This window comes from Medicago sativa, chromosome 7, assembly GCF_051527215.1.
Source record: "Medicago sativa cultivar Bolivia chromosome 7, Bolivia_mono, whole genome shotgun sequence".
NCBI classification, from domain to species: domain Eukaryota; kingdom Viridiplantae; phylum Streptophyta; class Magnoliopsida; order Fabales; family Fabaceae; genus Medicago; species Medicago sativa.
The window spans coordinates 98,034,061-98,052,794 of NC_140755.1; the positions used below are offsets into that span (position 1 = coordinate 98,034,061).

At 32.9% G+C, this 18,734-nt stretch overlaps 3 protein-coding genes across 4 annotated transcripts; 2 read left to right on the forward strand and 1 right to left on the reverse strand.

The window, feature by feature from the left end:
- The first annotated feature begins 102 nt into the window (after nt 1-102).
- On the forward strand, nt 103-3,052 carry ANT1 (aromatic and neutral transporter 1). Of its 2 annotated transcripts, none has more exons than XM_085724450.1 (3): nt 103-566; nt 1,164-1,811; nt 2,557-3,052. In XM_085724450.1, the coding sequence occupies exons 1-3, from the start codon at nt 375-377 to the stop codon at nt 2,938-2,940; spliced, it is 1,224 nt and encodes a 407-aa protein (XP_085580576.1). In that variant the 5' UTR covers nt 103-374; the 3' UTR covers nt 2,941-3,052. The 2 variants fall into 2 exon arrangements, with proteins under 2 accessions (XP_085580576.1, XP_085580577.1); XM_085724451.1 differs by lacking the exon at nt 103-566 and adding an exon at nt 963-1,035.
- A 3,474-nt stretch (nt 3,053-6,526) lies between these two features.
- AMP1 (Peptidase M28 family protein) lies at nt 6,527-12,678 on the forward strand. The gene is made up of 10 exons (XM_085725514.1): nt 6,527-7,637; nt 9,075-9,317; nt 9,869-10,021; nt 10,163-10,231; nt 10,499-10,586; nt 10,841-10,924; nt 11,036-11,124; nt 11,601-11,714; nt 11,829-11,963; nt 12,268-12,678. The coding sequence occupies exons 1-10, from the start codon at nt 6,714-6,716 to the stop codon at nt 12,445-12,447; spliced, it is 2,079 nt and encodes a 692-aa protein (XP_085581640.1). The 5' UTR covers nt 6,527-6,713; the 3' UTR covers nt 12,448-12,678.
- A 308-nt stretch (nt 12,679-12,986) lies between these two features.
- On the reverse strand, nt 12,987-15,910 carry LOC146910927 (heavy metal-associated isoprenylated plant protein 32-like). Its single transcript, XM_085725515.1, has 3 exons — nt 15,782-15,910; nt 15,559-15,634; nt 12,987-13,444 (listed from the first exon to the last, which is right to left on the reverse strand). Exons 1-3 carry the CDS (start codon nt 15,821-15,823, stop codon nt 13,128-13,130), a joined length of 435 nt encoding a protein of 144 aa, XP_085581641.1. The 5' UTR covers nt 15,824-15,910; the 3' UTR covers nt 12,987-13,127.
- Nucleotides 15,911-18,734: the final 2,824 nt, after the last annotated feature.

Genomic DNA, 18,734 nt, shown 5'->3' on the forward strand with positions numbered 1-18,734 from the left:
ATTCCAGTTTTGGAAAAAAATCGTCGTTTTCTGGTAACTATTCAACGCGTTGAATTTGGGTGGTTCTTTACTGTAACAGGAAATAAGCGCTGGCGCTGGATCATCCACATGCATTCACCTTCATAACTCACCGTCTTCATTCTCTTCACGGTAATTTCTCAAATCATTCTTTTCAAACTAATCATTCAATTTTTTTCTTTACGCATAATCATTTCCTTTTTAGCAACGAATCCATTCATTTTCCACCTTCCCAATTCAAAAAACACGTGCTTCTGAATCTATAACATGTGTTTGATCATGGGCGATGAACCCTAATTTTACTTAAAATTCCCAATTTTTCATAAATTTGGATACCCCAATTGCGTGTCAGTAAAATGGATCACGAAACCCCTTTGTTATCTTCCAAAAGAGCTTCAAAGCTTCAAACTTTGGGGAATATCATTGTTACTGTAGTTGGAACTGGTGTTTTGGGTTTACCCTTTGCTTTTCGGATTGCTGGTTGGGTTGCTGGCTCGCTTGGTGTTGCTATCGTTGGCATTGCAACCTATTATTGCATGCTCCTACTTGTGGGTCATCTTTCTATTCTGCTTTTCAAAAGTTTAAATTTTTAGATCAAATGCAATTTTTTATGCATAATCTTTTTCTTTTTATCTTGATTAAAAAAATGAGCATAGAATTTGATTCAGGTAGGTTTCAATATTGGCTATAGCTCAGATAGCTTTGGAATCTTTTTGCTTTCACTGAGAATTAAGAACTTTGAGAAAGAGATCATAACTAATAATTGTTTTATTCCACTACTTTCACAAATGTTATAATTTATGTCCTTTTTATTTTTTTACTACTATTCTTTTTTATTGGGGTATGTGTTGTGTACTTCACTGACTTGGTCCGACTTAGATTAGATTATTCCATTACTAAAAGGAACCAATTTAAAGTAATACGGAACATATTTAATTTTGCAGTTCCTACCATTATTATGCGTGATGCATTTATTGATCTTGGCTGTCAATTGCAAAACAATCGTCAATGTGTAATGTAAGTCGACCGATCTGAAATCGATGACTGAGATCAATTAATGCATGTAACTCCGAGTTTCATTATATGCAGGGAATTCGGTTCTCGAGTTGTCATTGCATGGTTTGATTTTGATTTCATTGATACAGGTTTGGTGCAGAGATAAGTTGGCATCAGAAGAGCCGTTAGTGGAATCAAGATCTTATGGAGACCTGGGTTATAGATGCTTTGGAACATTCGGCCGGTATCTGACAGAATTTATAATCGTGGTAGCACAATGTGCAGGATCTGTTGCGTATTTGGTATTTATTGGGCAAAACCTTGATTCTGTATTCCAAAAATATGGACCATCGCTTGCCTCCTACATATTTATGCTAGTACCAGTTGAAATTGGGATGTCATGGATAGGTAGCTTATCAGCTTTAGCACCATTTAGCATTTTTGCTGATGTGTGCAATGTCCTAGCTATGGGAATTGTAGTGAAGGAAGATGTACGAGTGGCCTTAGAGGATGGGTTTTCGTTTAGAGAAAGGACGGCAATCACGTCGAACATTGGGGGGTTGCCATTTGCAGCAGGCATGGCTGTTTTTTGTTTTGAGGGGTTTGGAATGACACTTGCCCTAGAGAATTCTATGAAGGATAAAGCTAAATTCCCAAAATTGCTGGCTCAGACTTTTAGTGGCATAACACTCGTATACATTCTTTTTGGGTTATGTGGTTACATGGCTTTTGGTGAAGAAACCAGAGACATTGTGACCCTTAATCTCCCTAGGAGCTGGTCATCTCTTGCCGTACAGGTAAAGACATTCATATTTTGAGATGCCATGTATATATTTTGCTTTCACATTATTGCTTTGATCATTCTCTAAATACAAAGCAATTATCAGTTACATAGAATCAACAATGACATTGCATTCTTGAATCTGATTGAACCTCTTCTCATGCTCTTTGTTCAATCCATGTTATTTGAGTATACTGCTGGTACCTAGTGCTTGAAGGTGATGATGGTGTTTGGTTGCTTTAACTATATGGTCTTCACTTTTGGGTTGTATGTGTCAATTGGTGTCCTGTCAGTTAATCTGTTTTACATGAAATCATCCTAAATTCTGTCCACGAAGCGTGTGTTTGTCTATGTGGTCACATGTTGGACACGAAGCCTTGCAGTGGCGTTGAGTCCAACATGCTTACAAGCACGTTCTATACATAAACTAACACATTCTAAGTGTAGCATGTCTAGTTGTGTATGTCCTGCTTTGGGTAGCACATATTATGTGCATTGGAAATTTATTATGTGCATTGGAAATTTATCCTTAGATGTCTACGGCAAACCAATTATGTGCATTGGAAATTTGTCCTTTATACATGTCTACAACAAACAACTTTACACATTAACATCTCAAATTTTAGGGATTACAGTTATAAAGCGCATGAGAAAGCTTCCATTGCCAGGAGTTCATAATATTTTGTTGTTTTTCTTCAAAATTTCGTTATTTTTCCTATTGGTCAATGTTTGACTTCTAGCATTTTATATGATGATGACAGGTAGGATTGTGCCTGGGGCTTATGTTCACATTCCCAATCATGTTACACCCAATTAATGAGATTGTAGAAGGAAAGCTCAAAATCATACACAGAAACAATATTGATTCAATAAGACTAGGAAAAATTACAGTATACATCAGTCGTGCTATTGTGGTGGTTGTGCTGGCTGTCATAGCTTCATTTGTGCCAGAATTTGGTGTATTTGCCTCATTTGTGGGGAGTACCTTGTGTGCAATGCTTTCTTTTGTTTTGCCAGCCACATTTCACCTAAAATTATTTGGCTCTTCTCTATGCCTCTGGCAAAAGGTCCTTGATTATATTGTATTAATCAGTGGATTATTTTTTGCTGTTTATGGAACTTACAACACAATTGTTGGAGTTTGATGCAAATATTGTAGAGATACATTTACTCCTGTTTAAGCTTTTATACAACTCAAATAGCGATTTTATGTATCATAAATAAGTGTCACAGTTAATGAAAGTGACTTATTCAGAATGCTTAAGCGAGTTCTATTCCTATTTACATTTTTTAAAAGATCATCAGGGCATTTAACTTCAAATTTATATGCAACATATTTTTTTTTCTTCATAATTACATCTGACCAATACAATTTTGATAAGAACTATACTTTGAAACTTCAACAAAATCATGGTACCATTGTGATTTTGCCGTCGATGTAAACATACAAAATCATGTCACACGAAGTTGAGAGTGAAAATTGTGTGATGCAAATCCAAGTCTCATTTACTATTTACTCCTTCTTTAGGCTGTGAAACTTGCTTTACAGGACCAAGATGATTTGATCTGACACAGTAATCGCCGCCAGATTGCTTTTATCATGTGTGGGACATGACATCAATACTAAACTTGGACACACCCGTAAAGCATGTCCCTTGCAATGATCCTAACTGAATCGGTGAATCTTTATCTACTAAAGTTGTCCTCACATAACGCCATGGAGTCCTTTTCTTCAACTGTTTCATTATTATTGTTGTGTAGTACATGTTCATCAATCTGTAATTCAGTAATTCTGCTATCCACTCCATTCGTGGATAAGATACTACTCCTTACCCAATATGAGAACACGTAGCAAATGAAAATTATCTTCATTATAAGCTGAAAAAAACATAGAACCCCACGCGGAAAGTTGTGTTTGGATTTGGAGAATCCTAAAGGAACTATGTGGTCTACTAAGTTCCAAATTGCTACGGCCAAAATTACTTAGAGCATCCATAATGGAGAGACTCCTTAAATAAACACCACATATTTTATTACTTCTTTTGAACATGAGACCTGTTAGTTGTTAAGGAGAGAGAATCATTGTATAGTTGTTTGTTACCTAATAGGAGGTATTCATTTTTTCTTCCTCCATTAGGAGTCCTTAACATGAAGATATCCTTGTTAAGTAAAGAAACCCCATTGAAAATTGATGTATATGTGACTGTTCCATTAAGATCAGACGGATCAAACTTAAATAAATGTGGTTCTTTTTAGTAAATTTAAATATACAAGGTTAAGTAATTTAAATTGTTTGATCTTAATCGGATACCCTTAAATGTACCGACCATGTTTTGCATCCAATTCAAATCCCAAGTTCTCTTGCAAAAATAAAAAAAAACACATTATAATGATTGCATATTTATGGTTAAGCATTGCATCATGATTTAGTACTATCATATTTTTGTGGGGGAGACATAATGGATGCTCTCAAGAGCTAATGGTTTTCCCACTCATAAAGGCGTAGACATCCACTCTACTTTTGGCATGGTTCCATCTGTGAAAGAGAAAGAAAACATTGATTCTCATTCTTTATCATACCAGACAAACATGAATTTTAAATTTATGATAAGAAAAAAGAATTGAGAAAAGAAAAAGCCAAAATAAGTTTTCACGTCGGTTACCTTTTTTTGTTGATTTATAGCCACAACACAAAAGTTGTGGGTTATTCTTAGTATCTTTAAAAGATTTGCCATTGATAAGCAACAAGATTTTCATGCGAGTAGTGACATGAGTTGATGATATCTTGGATTGTTCTGGCGACTCAATCAAACCTCCTCCACCGTGCATGGGATTGGATGAATGAGATGAAGTATGAACTCACATTCTTACTATTCATCCACCTCTCTCCATCCCATATGGCCGGCCATACATATCCCGCATATACTCATAAATAACAAATCATTTTTTTATACACAAATTTATCTTTAACATATTAAAATTTTTTAAATTTAATTCTACACTAATTATAAATATCTCGAAAAGTAACTACTTATTTTTTTTTTCAATCACCTGATTTTCAGGAAAAAGGACTTTGATAGTCTGAAGTTCAACTATGATGTACGTATAACTTGATTAAAACTTGTTTAACTCAAGAATCGAACTCAATTCACTCAAACAATTTATCATTTAATGAAACTCATTAACTGCTTAATATCAACCACTTGGTTAACTAGCTACTTATTTTAGAGATGGGATCCATAAGAGAATAATGACTAGCTAGTATATTCTAGGGATTTCCGTTGGGTGACATAGCTTTTTTGATGACGTTGGTGGCATTAGTGCATTTTAGATGAAAGACAATGATAAATAAATGATTAAAATAAATTACTCCCTCCGTTTCACAATACATGTCCATTTTAAGAAAATTGCAGTAACCAAGGACAAGCTAGTTTGACACAAAAGTTCCTATTATACCCTTGTCTTTGATTTCCTCCATTTTACATTTATTTACCCCATCTCATAATTACTCCTAATACCAATACCAAAATTAATTAAAGTCAATCAAATGGCAATACCAACACCGGCAATACCAATACCATTTTGGAGTACTAGTAAATCACATTATTTTTGCTGCGGTTATGTATTGAAAATAGCATGCCAATACAAATTTTTTTCAACTTCTCTTAGCATACTTCGGTTATCAATCAAATTTTTTTAAATCAAAATTTTTCAACTTCTCTTATCAAATTGCCGTTATTGTATGCTGTCGAAAGAGTCTTCAACTCTTTCATTTTGCAAATCTTCAACTTCACATACTTTCCTTTGTTTTCCATTTTTTTTTAGTTTTAATTATAAATTTGCCATTTTTATAAGCAAATTAGAGAGTCCAATTAATTATAGTTAGTTACGATGGATTAGAGAGCACTAGTCATGGGAAAATAATTTCTTGGGAGAGTGCATGAGTAAATCCATTTAAAATTGGGTCAACATTTATTAGTAGAAAATAATTATTGTGGAGAAAATCTAGAATCCAATTAATTGGTAGACAAGGGTAAAATAGACAAAATGTATCTTTAAACTATCAAATGGACATGTATTTTGAAACAAAAAATTTCTCTAAAATAGACATGTATTTTGAAACGGAGGGAGTATTTAATTGAGAGATAATGATTGATTAAGAAAATGATAGGAACAAGGTCACCAAAAAGCTATGTCACCCAAGTGTTATCCATATTCTAGAAGGGACCTTTAACATATTCTATTAATAAAGTAAAATCAATTTCCTCTATTTCAACTCTAACTTTCTAAATTCTGAAGCGTGATCCTACTTGATCTGAGTTGTTAATTTTAGCTGAACATTTTTTTTCCTTCAAATTTTCCTTGATAATATACTTTTATTCTACAAATTCAAATTTGCATATAGATTGAATATTAAAACTGCAATTCAAACAAAAAGATGATAAAAATATCAATAATTTTTATTATTTTAAAAAATACATCATCTTTAATCAATATTTTATTTTCTCTCCATCATAATGATTTCCTTCAAGAGTTTTTTCAGCTTTATATTATAATAGATTAAAATTAAAATAATAAAATATACTATTTAATAATGTAAAATAAACATACCTTTAGTTTCTACAGTAGTTCTCCAAATGGAGAGAAGAGGTATGGAGTCCTATAAAATAGTTAAAACAGCTAAGTTTTTGTCCTAATATAAAGTAAAGAATGCTACATCTTTTCTCTCCTACGCATAAAAAATCATTATCAAAAAGCATAACGCACAACAAACAAGCATCACTCTCCAAGCTAAGCTAGTGTCCTCCTAATAAAAGATCATTAAGTTAATTAACTTCACCATTGAAAACAGAAAACGAATCACCCTCTTCATCTTCTTGTTCCTCTTCTTCTCCTCCTGCAACTGCAACTACACAAAATGACAACAAAACCCAACAATCTCTTAACAACAAAGCCATCACCTTTAACAACAATGGTAGTATTCTTAATCCTATGCATTCTTGGTTTCTACGCCTTTCATTTCCCACACACACCCCCACATTCAAACAACACCTCCACCTTCCAAAACCTCTTCCTCTCATCTTCTTCCAACTCCACCATCTCCTCCTACCTCCGCACCCTCACCATGCACCCTCACCTCGCCGGAACTAAACCCAACTCCGACACCGCTAACTTTGTCCTCAACCACTTCACTTCCTTAAACCTTAAAACCCACACAACATCTTACAACGTTCTTCTCTCTTATCCATTACACTCTTCACTCTCCATGCACTTTACCGACGGTTCATCTTCCAACCTTCCATTAACCGAACCGGGTTCACCTAGTTCAGACATGGTTCATGCCTACCACGCTTATTCACCATCCGGTTCAGTTTACGCTAAGGCGGTGTTTGTCAACTACGGAAGAGATAGAGACTACCGTGCAGTTGGCGTAAGCGTTAAGGGATGTATAGTGATAGTAAGAAAAGGTGGTGGTTTAGGGAGGAACACGGTGGTTGAGAAGGCTGAGGAAAACGGGGCTGTAGCGGTTTTGGTTTACAACGATGAGAATGACACGTGGCGTGATGGGTTTGAGAGAGGTCACGTGATGAAAGGTGTAGGGGACCCACTTAGTCCTGGTTGGGGTAGTGTTGAAGGTAGTGAGAAGTTAAGTTTGGATGATAATGAAGTTTTGAAAAGGTTCCCTAAAATTCCATCTATGCCACTCTCTGCTCATGTTGCTCATGTTGTTTTGTCTTCACTTGGTGTTACTCCGCTGCCCTTAGAATGGAGGACTACCCTAAGAGCTAAGGGTATTAACCATGTTGGTCCTGGTCCCACTATGCTCAATTTCACCTACTTGGTTAGTACTTTGTACCCATTTCAACAACCTTTTTGTTGCTATGTTATGTCATATTATGCTTTTATTCCTTTGTCAATTCAACCTTGACTTGGCTTCACTTGACTTACTACCTCTTTCGGTTGAATTATGTTTCTTTTCTTTACAAGCGTTTGAGTTGAATTATGCGAGCTTATCAACTTATATAAGCACTTTTGAGATTGTTTGTGGGAAATGAAAACAACTATGCCATGTTTCTAAGTTGTTTTTTCAACTTATTTTTATAAGCTCTTTAGGATAGCTTATTCAAACATATTATAATTTTTACGAAATCAGTTTGACTTTATATTATCTTTTGCTATAAAGAAATTGCTTACACGTAAGCACTTAGGGGATAAACAATCAATTAAGTTGATTATCCAAAATTGCTTATAAATTGGAGAAATACTTAGTTGGACACAACCCCAAATAAAAAATATTTGGACGCACACACGTGAAAGATAAAATTAAAATTTAAGAGCAATGCTATATAACGCGAAGATTATCTCGCGAATCTCCCACGAATGCGCGCACTTGCTTACTGCTTTTTTTTAGGCAAAGTAAAGCTCTCTACTTACAAACCTAACCTTATAATTTATTGTCTTAAAAATAAAGTAAATCAAATCTCATTCACCTACCACAAAGTGCAAAATATATTCTAGGCACTAGGATAGGAACCACCGCTATCACCAGTGTCATCTTCACTACCATTGTGGGTATAATGGTTAATTGACACATCTTTCATGGTGATGATCTAGCACTGCATACATAAGATACATATAATAAAGTGGATAAAATATTTAGGATATATCTTTCTTTTCAAATGGAAAACTAGAAGAAAAAGAATTGCAATTGGAAGTAAATCACTCATTCGTGAACCATTCGTGAAACTCTTGTCGCGATATCAAACATTTCCGAAAATTTAAAAGAGAAATAATCATGTGTGTGTGCCCAAATAAATTTTATTTGGGGTTGTGGCTATGCAAGAGTTGCTCTATAAATTGCTTATTGAGCTCTAATAAGTGTCTTTTACTTTTTACTAGTACATTTTATGTATAGGTAAATTTGAGGATGTATTCAAAATAATTGAAGGAAAAAGATGAAATAGGGGTGGAATGGTACTAGGTTACATTGTTTGGATTGTGCAAAATTGGATGGATAAAATGGAATTGAAGCGTGAAATATTTCACTATGGGATGGATTAATATTCAATCATAAAAAATATCACAACAATGAAATGGAAATTTTATTTTACTCTCTATTCCATCCAATTTCATTGTACTTTCAAATGTGTTTCTGTTTTTGTTGCTTTGATTGAGTCAAAAGACTTTTCAAATTTTACCCATCCAGTCTAGTGAGAAAATAGCTGAATATGATAATAGTGTTTTGCATGTATTTTTCATCATGTTTTCTGTTTTTCAGGGTGAAAAGAAAGTGGCTACCATTCAAAATGTTTTTGCTGTCATAAAAGGATCAGAAGAACCTGATCGCCATGTTCTGCTTGGGAACCATAGAGATGCATGGACTTATGGTGCTGTTGATCCCAGCAGTGGGACAGCTGCCTTGCTTGACATTGCTCGACGATACTCTATCCTACTGCATTCAGGGTGGAAGCCAAGGAGGACAATTGTTCTCTGCAGTTGGGATGCCGAGGAATTTGGAATGGTAGGCAGTATTTCCTTTTTAACATGTCTTTAAATGTTTCTATTCCAATAAGGTCGTTGTAAGTGTAACCGACGTTTTCTTTGAAAATCCAATCATTGGGTTTGTTTTTTTCCACATGGGTCCATCTCCATCATCATATCTAACGCCAAATTTGAGCTTCCGTTACCTATAATCACCTAGGTTTGATGCGAGTGGTGGAGAGCGACACATGGTCTGGTGCGATAGATGGTTTCTGTTCTAGTGAATCTCTTTGAGAAGCAAATAACTTTTGTAACTGGCTCAAACCTTTTCTTTATGTTGGCACATTGGAATACAACAAACATTTATTATGGTGGCACTACAACTCGTGACACTGACTTAAAATATTAGAATATGACAAACATTTAATGTGGCGGCGCTACAACTCACTTATGTTTTCTTTAGGGCATTGTTGGATGCGTTCTTAAATCGCCAAATATAGTAATTATTCAATTAAACATGTTTGCTTTATTTCCCTTATGGTGTCATTTCCTGAAATATCCTCTCTAAATCAATCTTATCTGTTTATGAAGATAGGATCCACTGAATGGGTTGAACAAAACCTTATCAATCTGGGTTCCAAAGCTGTAGCATACCTAAATGTGGATTGTGCTGTTCAAGGCCCTGGTTTCTTTGTTGGCTCAACTCCTCAGCTAGACAGTCTTATTCTGGAGATCACAAAAAAGGTATTTAAGTAACTATCATTGAAAAATTCGTATTCAAACATACATACAAATATTTCTTTACGTGCACACACACATATTCATATTGCTCGCTCTTGGTAATTTAGTAATTCTAAACATGACACTACATTTAATTAATTTCAGGTCAAGGATCCTGATTCCAAGGGTTTATCGGTATACGCGTCATGGGCTGCTGCCGATGGAGGCAATAATGTAACACTTTTGTTACTGCTTTCCAAGTATTTGTTTGCATTTATTGATCTGCATTTTCGCCACATTTGTTTTTGACACTATTGTTCTTGGGATGTTCCGTAGAAACTATGAACCCTCGATTCATTTTTGTTGTTTTAATAGTACATATATGATAATATCTGACATGTATATGATACAGACACTTAAAATGTTAGTAAAAGTGAGTTCATGCCTCAAATTTGTTATCATATTCACATTACTTATCATTTTTTTTTTGTCGGACTGCAGATTCAAAGGCTCGGTAGAGTTGATTCCGATTTTGCTCCGTTTGTTCAATATGCCGGGGTTCCATCCGTTGATATTTATTATGGAAAAGGTACATACCTCGTCAATATGAATTAGAGGATTCTGTTTGATTTATTGAAAATTGTGCCTCAATACGAGTAGAATGATTGGAAAAAACCAAGCCTATGAATCAAATCATCTAGGAACCATATATATAATGACCACTCCTCAGACTCTTTGAGCATATCTTGTTTGTTTTAATACAAAATTAAATGGGTTTAGCACACCATATGCTTCTGATATTTTATAACATGTTATAAAATAATCTCTTTCCTTTCCCCCCAGATTTTCCTGTCTATCACACTGCTTTCGATTCCTATAACTGGATGGCAGAGTATGGAGATCCATTCTTCCAGCGTCATGTTGCTGGTCAGATTTCTCGATAACATCTAATTGTGCTTTTAAAATGGTTTTATTTTGATAAACTTATAATCCTTGCAGAAATCATAAGATTTGTTAACGTGTTCTTTGTCGTATCAGTTACTGAAATTTGGGGCCTTCTAGCCCTTCGCCTGGCCGATGATTCCATTCTTCCTTTCAGTTACCTATCATATGCAAATGAGTTACAGGTATAGGCATTTATATTCACCTCTTATTTAATTAACTTTTTTCTAGTTACTGTCTCCCTAATAAATTTGTATTAATATCAATTCCATGACATTATCGATTTGTATTTAGTGTTGCTATTTAATAATGAAAAACAGAAGTCTAGTATAAGACATGAGTTCATATTCATATATTAATTTTACAGCAACGTTTTACAATTAGTAAACTATATTTACTGTATACATAGCAAAGAAACCTTTGCGAAAATACATAAAGCTGATGTGTTGTATCTGTAAAAAAAGAGAACACTTTAACTCCCGATTTTAATGGAAAAGTTGTTTCTGTAAAAAAGAGAACTCTTTAACTCCTGATTTTGATGGAAAACATGGTCGGTCATTGTGTGACGGGCCAATCAAACAGTTCACGACAGTTTTGTGAAGTAGCTTCTCACAATATTTATTATTTCACTTAATTTTATATTCTTCCCCTGCTTTGACAGTTGTATAGGGACAAATTGAGTAACATGTTAGACCATAAAATGTCTCTGCATCCGTTGTCAACATCAATCCAAGAATTTGCTTCTGCTGCCGAAGAAGTTGATGATGAATTAAAGGTAAAGTAAAGAAAGAAAAAAAAAAAGCACATCACGTGTATGAATCCCTTCTAAAATTCTATAATGTCTCCTATCTACCCATATATTTATACTTGTCTTTGTTTTGAACCACAGGAACTTAAATTGGTAGAAACTTCAGGTCAATTTGTGGATATGAAAAGACGAGCTATGAATGATAGATTAATGCTTGCTGAAAAAGGCTTCCTAGATGGAGATGGACTTAAGGGAAAGCAGTGGTTCAAGCATCTTGTGAGTGTTGTTGTTTATTTACTTATTTGTATACTGGAAAACTCTTTACCTGTTTAAAGTTACTATCTTCAAAGTTAGAAACATTCTGCAAAATGTGAATTTTATTGTGCAAGAGTATAGTTCATTCTTTGTTGCATCTTCCAAACTTGATATATGTTCTTCCGGCCGCAATTTCCAAACTGTCAATTTGTTACCTATCCTTATCATTAAGTAATTTGTCTCCTTTGTATGCTTGCTACTAAATACTAATTACTAACCCATTACTATTATGCTTAAACTGACTTTCTATAATCCTGTTTAATAGGTTTTTGGGCCTCCCAACGATGCAGAGAAATTGGATTTTTTCCCTGGGATTGCGGATTCTATGACTAGGTCAACTGGCACAAGTGAAAGAGAAAGGCTAGCAGAAATCCAACGTGAGATCTGGAGGGTTACAAGAGCCATTCAAAGAGCTACTTTTGCATTGACAGGAGAATTTACCTAAACACTAAAACATAAAAACTGATCAAGAGTAAATGGAAGTGACTTGACTATGTTTGCTTTACATGTAAATATTAGTGTCTTTTTATCTGCCACAAGAGCTGTGGTCAGCATTTTGATGTGTATAACTGTACATTAAGTAAAGAGGAGTGCTGTATCCCGCGACAGTTTGTCTCACGAGGGATTCACGGTTACCAAATCAACCAATTAACATGACAATTTATCCATTCATGCATTCACCATCCCACTTTTCGCTATAAATACCATTTCCCTCGAGTAAAACAAAAGGGAAACCCATTGTTTCAGCAGTTTTTGCTCTGTTCAATTGTGTAATGATAATTTCAATCAGCTTAATGATGATAAATATAATTTTACATTTCATTGTTAATCCGAAGACAATTTCAATATACTTACATATATTATATGAACCAAGACAACTTTGTTTTGCATAATCTCAGTTCTATAAAACCAACAATAGGTAACATCAAAAGTTTATAATTGTGAACCTAACAAAATCCGGTTCACAATCACAAGAGTATTTTACCGACCTTACAAAAATGTGTCCAAAACCATACTAGCATGACAAAACTTTAAGCAACTTAATTCTAATATGATAGCAAGGAGGATTTGCACCATACCAGAGGACCTAATTAAAAAAAAAAAAGAACACCGAAAGTAATACTACTAATAGTAATGTAAAGGATAACCATGTTGCTGAAGGGGATAAATGGCATACATAGAATCATAATTATTGTACTGATAATAAGGCATTGGTGGAGGAGGAGGTGGTGGAGGAGGGTAGTATCCTCCTTGATACTGTGGATAAGCAGAAGAAGACATAGGCATATCCATATTTGCATAACTGTTACCTTCCATACTATTAATCCAGCAAAGCTCCACTTTCTTTCCATGCTTACCAGCCATCTTTATAATTTTCTTTGAATCTACCTTGCCTGAAATATATATCATTCCTTCCTTCGTATCCAAGTTGTAGCTCAAGCCTATCATTAACATAAAACATATATTCCAACATTTTATTGAGAAAAAAAATAAAATAAAGAACAGTTGATTTAATATAAAAGGATTAAATACATTTTTCATCTAAAAAAAAGTATTTAAAAGTGACATGTTTCCATCTCCTGATTTTTGTAATTTCTTTTGAAAAGAAAGTCATTTGTAGTTTTTGAAAATCCATTTTACAACTTGGTTGATATCTGCTTAGGAAACAATATGAAAATAAGGGCCACAAACAATATGTACCAAAATACTTAGAAAACACAAAAGGAATATTTTAAAAGCAACAATAATATTTGATCTCCCCAAATTTTTATACATCCATTCAACCCTTCAGCATATCTCTCTTTGAACTAACCGCATACAACATATTCTAAAAATATTAGAATTTTTGTAGGACAAAAAATAGGGATGTAAATGGGGCGGGGGGCAAGAGTACATTCTCACTCATTGCCACTCATATTGTCCCAGGGCCGGTCCAAGGTGATGCCAAGTGAGCAGCTTTCTTGGACAGTTGGACCTCAATTTTTTTTAGCCTTCAAATTTATTATTTTAAATTAATTAGTAGAGTAATTTTTTTAGAGAAGTAATGCTATATTATTGTAAATCTTTTTATGATAGGTAGTATATATTTACTCGTTATTTTTTTTTGGTCTAGTAGCCTAGTGACTAGAGCTCACACAATTAAATGTGGAGAAGTGGGGTGTCCGGGTTTCGAACCCCGACCCTTGCATAAATTATGCAATGTACCTAGGTAAGCTCACGGGGACACTCGTTAATTTTTCTACTAGTTGATTTACTAATTCCAAGTTTAATTTTTGGCCGACTTTACCTACCTTATGACCGAACTCCGGTTTATTAGGATCCCTTTTCCTCTTGAAAAGGAGGGTTAACACACAACAACAACAATAACAACAGCAAAAAAAAAATAAAAATAAAAATAAAAATAATAATAATAATAATAATAATAATAATAATAATAATAATAATAATAATAATAATAATAATAATAATAATAATAATCCTTCTTGTATTAATGTTTATTTTGTGTTGTTTAATATTGTAAAATTTAATTAGGGTTAAAAATACAACAACAATAACAGCAGAAAAAAAATAATAATAATTCTTATATTAATGTTTATTTTGTGTTGTTTAATATTGTAAAATTTAATTAGGGTTAAAAATACCTTTGATTTTATTTTTAGTTTTTAAGTAATCGTAATTTTGAAGTACAAAAATTTGATGAAGGGATCAAAACTAAGTGATCTGTACATGATGAGGCCAATTGTAATTACACCAAAAATAATTAAATATCCATTACTTTTAATCAATTACTTGGTAAATTTTTTTTAACCATAAATAGTACAATACACTGTTAAAACATTATTTTTTTTTTTGACACGAACACTGTTAAAACATTAGTGTAATCATTGCATATTAGAAAATTTCTATTGTGTGAAATGACGAATAAATCTAACATATAATTAAACATTTATTTTTTGGGGACGGGTTCTTGGGGCTTTCTCCCCTGTCTCCATGAAAAGAAAAAAAAAACATTAATCTAAAATAAAATATAGACAAAGAAGATGCATAAGAAATACAGTAGAAACTCTTTAATTTAATACTCGGTAAATTAATAAACTCTCTAAAATAATAAATTTGTCCGGTCCCGACTTGGGCCAATGTAAAAAATTGAAAAACTCGATAAAATAATAAGATAATAATTTTTCAGGAGATCCCTTTATAATTTTCGGTCCCAAAAAATCATAAATTAATAATTCATAGAAACTGAAAAAAATATATTAAGAATACATTGAACACATTTGTTCCTCTTGTATACATTTACTGTACTTCAAAAGTCATTATTGATTTCCAATGCATATGAACAAAGTAGTTACTAATTTACGTTGAGTCTCAAGATTCGCTGCAACGTAATTCTAAGAGGCATAGACTAATTTGCCTTTTTGTTTGGTATGTACAGTATAATTACTTAAAAACTCTTTAAATTAATAATTATTAATTTATCGATAAATTAATAACTCTCTAAATTAATAAATTTCTCCAGTCCCGACGTTATTAATTTATAGAGTTTTAACTGTACCTTTGATTTTCTTAAGTATCTTCGTCATAGTCTCGGACCATCCTTTGCTATTAGTATCTACTTTTAAAGCACAAGTCTGTCATGAAGGAAAAAGAAAAAAGATGGTTATATACGCATAGATGAAGTTCACCAAAGTTTATACGGTGAGTATGAAATAAAATGGACTATATATTCAAAGAATATGAAAAAATGAATGTAAATGTAATAAAGTATAGGTGCTAACCATGTTAGATTTCACTCCTTCTTTTTTATGATGAGAAAACATTATGAGGTTGTGATTTTCAAAGAAAGCAATAAGTTGAAACTTGAAAAAAATTGAAAGTGAGAAGTGAGCAAAAGACACAAAGCAGGGTTACACATGACAGGGTTTTATAGAATAAAATTTCTATTTTTTTTGATGGGTTTTAATTTGTATTTTTACCGACTGAAAGTTTTCATATATTTTTTTTCATGGATATAAATAAAAAAAATCAATTTCATTTCCTTAAAAGAAAATCATTTTCATTAAATTATGAGTTTTTTTTGGGGATACCTGACGCCAACTTATAGAAGATTGTGATTTGCAAATTATATGAGTCGGTTGATTAAAAAAAATAGTTCCTTCGACTTCAAGTTATAGCAAATCTTCCTTAAAAAAAATTATAGCAAATCTATATTATAATTATTATTATTATTATTATTATTGTTATTCTTTTTATAGAAAGCAATTATATTAAGTCGGATTGAGGTATTGAACATCAATCAAATTAATTTCCATTTAATTGGATGAAATTAAGTCGGATTTTTTTTTCTTTTCAAAAAGTCGGATTTTTTTGTTTAAAGGCACACTCTATGAATCCGATGAATTTGGTATTAGTCGGTTAATATTAGGATTTTGCGAATTTGGTGTTGTACAATAAAACCTTGGATACAAAGTAACTTCCGCATGAAAAAAACTAATATTTTTCTTACCCTAATTGGTAAAGAAGTATTAAATTACGCATTAAAAAAGCTAATATTTTTCTTACCCTAATTGGCAAAGAAGTTTTAAACTATATTTCTTAAAAAAAGTTTTAATTACAATTTTGGCTCTGCTAATGTTGCCCTCTCGTAGAATTGATCTACCTATTTTAAAATCCATCAATTTTGGTTTCTAGCCCAAATTTCTTAACCGGTAAAAATGGTGATTTGGTATGTTTTAATTGATGTAACATACAATATTAAATGGCGTAACACCATTCAAATTTGTTGCAATTTCAAAGATGTAGATCTTCAATATATTCAATCAAGATTTTTAAGGAATGTAAAACATTCTTATGGTATTCAATTAAGATTTTCAAGATTTTTTAATGAGTCCAATAAAATCCAGTGACATTCAATTGAGATTTTGCATAACTTAAAAATTGTCTACCAGTATTCAAAATTCTACGGATTTTAATGGATTGTTGTGAGTAATGGATTTTGTGAGATTGTTTAGTGTAAAATGTACCTGCTAACAATCTCACGCCTAGCCTTGAGACTTTTCTGTCTCCCACACATAGCCTTGAGATTTTTTTATTGTTCTATATTTTTTTTTATTCCTTCGTCGTTTGTCTGCTTACCCCTTATGTGCACATTCCAGTCAAGAAAAATGGTGTCATGTGGAGCATTTCACCTTTTCTCACTTTTATAAACATGCAGTGAATTTGTATCCACATAACCATTGCTGTTGTGTGGAGATCCAATGTACATCCCAGTCTAGAAAAAACTTGTATTTCACTATTGCAAATTCATAAGTGTAATTTTTTTAAGTCAATTTGTTTTTCTAATTTATAATAATTATTTGATTTTCAGCAGATAATTTTTGTTGACAACCTTATGTTATTTTGTTGTTAACCAACAATTATTAGTATTATTTTATCATCAATTATTCACTCTGTTAATATTGAATTTTTCTTAAGAATCATACAAACTTTTCAAATCTTAAAATCTCATAAAATCCTTTGAAATCTTAAAAGTTTATATTACAAATCCATTCAAATTTTGATTTGAAATTCCTGATTGTGAAAAGTCTTTTAAATAAAGTCTTTTAAAATCTTAAAAAATCAATACAATCACACAAAGTCTTTTAAAATCTTTAAGATTTTTTTTGCCAAAACAATCCTTCAAAATCTCAATTCAATACAACCCCCTATAGATGAGATATAAAGTTTCAATTCTCTAGGTTCTTAATTAAACGTAGAGGGTGTCATCATCCTCACAGGAGGGTTCTAGTCCTTTTTGAGATAGTAACGTTTTAAAGTTGTAGAAACTATTCCAACATTGTGCATGTCATCGATCATCCCACTTAGAGGGTATTTGTTTTCGTGGGCGTTCAACTTATTAGTTCAACGCATAGGCTACAACTTCCTCTATTTGTATTTGCATCTAGTTTGTCATTTTTGTTCAATACCTTTAGGAGGCTTTTCTTATAATCTATCCCATCTCGAAGGGAATTTTTACGTGTTTGAAAACTTAGTTGATTTTGACTTGATCCCTTCTCTGGGAAGAGCTTTATGTAAACTACTCTATTTTATGATAGTTTGACGTTTGGACGATTTTTTACATGATCTCTACTGGGGGAGAGTTTCACCATACTCGATCCTTTTATAGGAGATCTTTATGTAAACTTCTCCTTTTTCAAGATAGTTTGATGCTTAGACAATTCCTTACCCAATCCCTCTTGGGTAGAGTTTCACTATACTCGATCCCTTTAGGGATGAGTTGAACATAAACCACTCCTTTTCAAGATAGTTTGACATGTAGACGATCTACCAAATACTGTAAAATTAAGACTTGCTCATTAACAATTCATGATCCCTTCTAAATTTGTTTCAATTAACTCATGCTTGACCCTATTGGAAAAGATTGGATATTAAATTGCACAAAAACTTCTCAATGCCATAGAACCTATAGTAAAACTAACTTTTTTTGAAGGACTAGCAAAACTATCTTGTTAGCAGGAAAGAAAATAGACTTTCTAAATTATCAGCAACCTAATCTAGTTAACAATCATGTTCATGAATGCTATCAATTTTAAAAGCAGTAGCTGACATTTGACAATATAGGTCAGGCAAACGAACAGGATCATGAGTCTATTAAAGCTAGGTGAATCAAACATCGATCCCAATCTAAGGTTTCACCATTTCTTTCATATGATTTCCTTTTTATTTAGATTC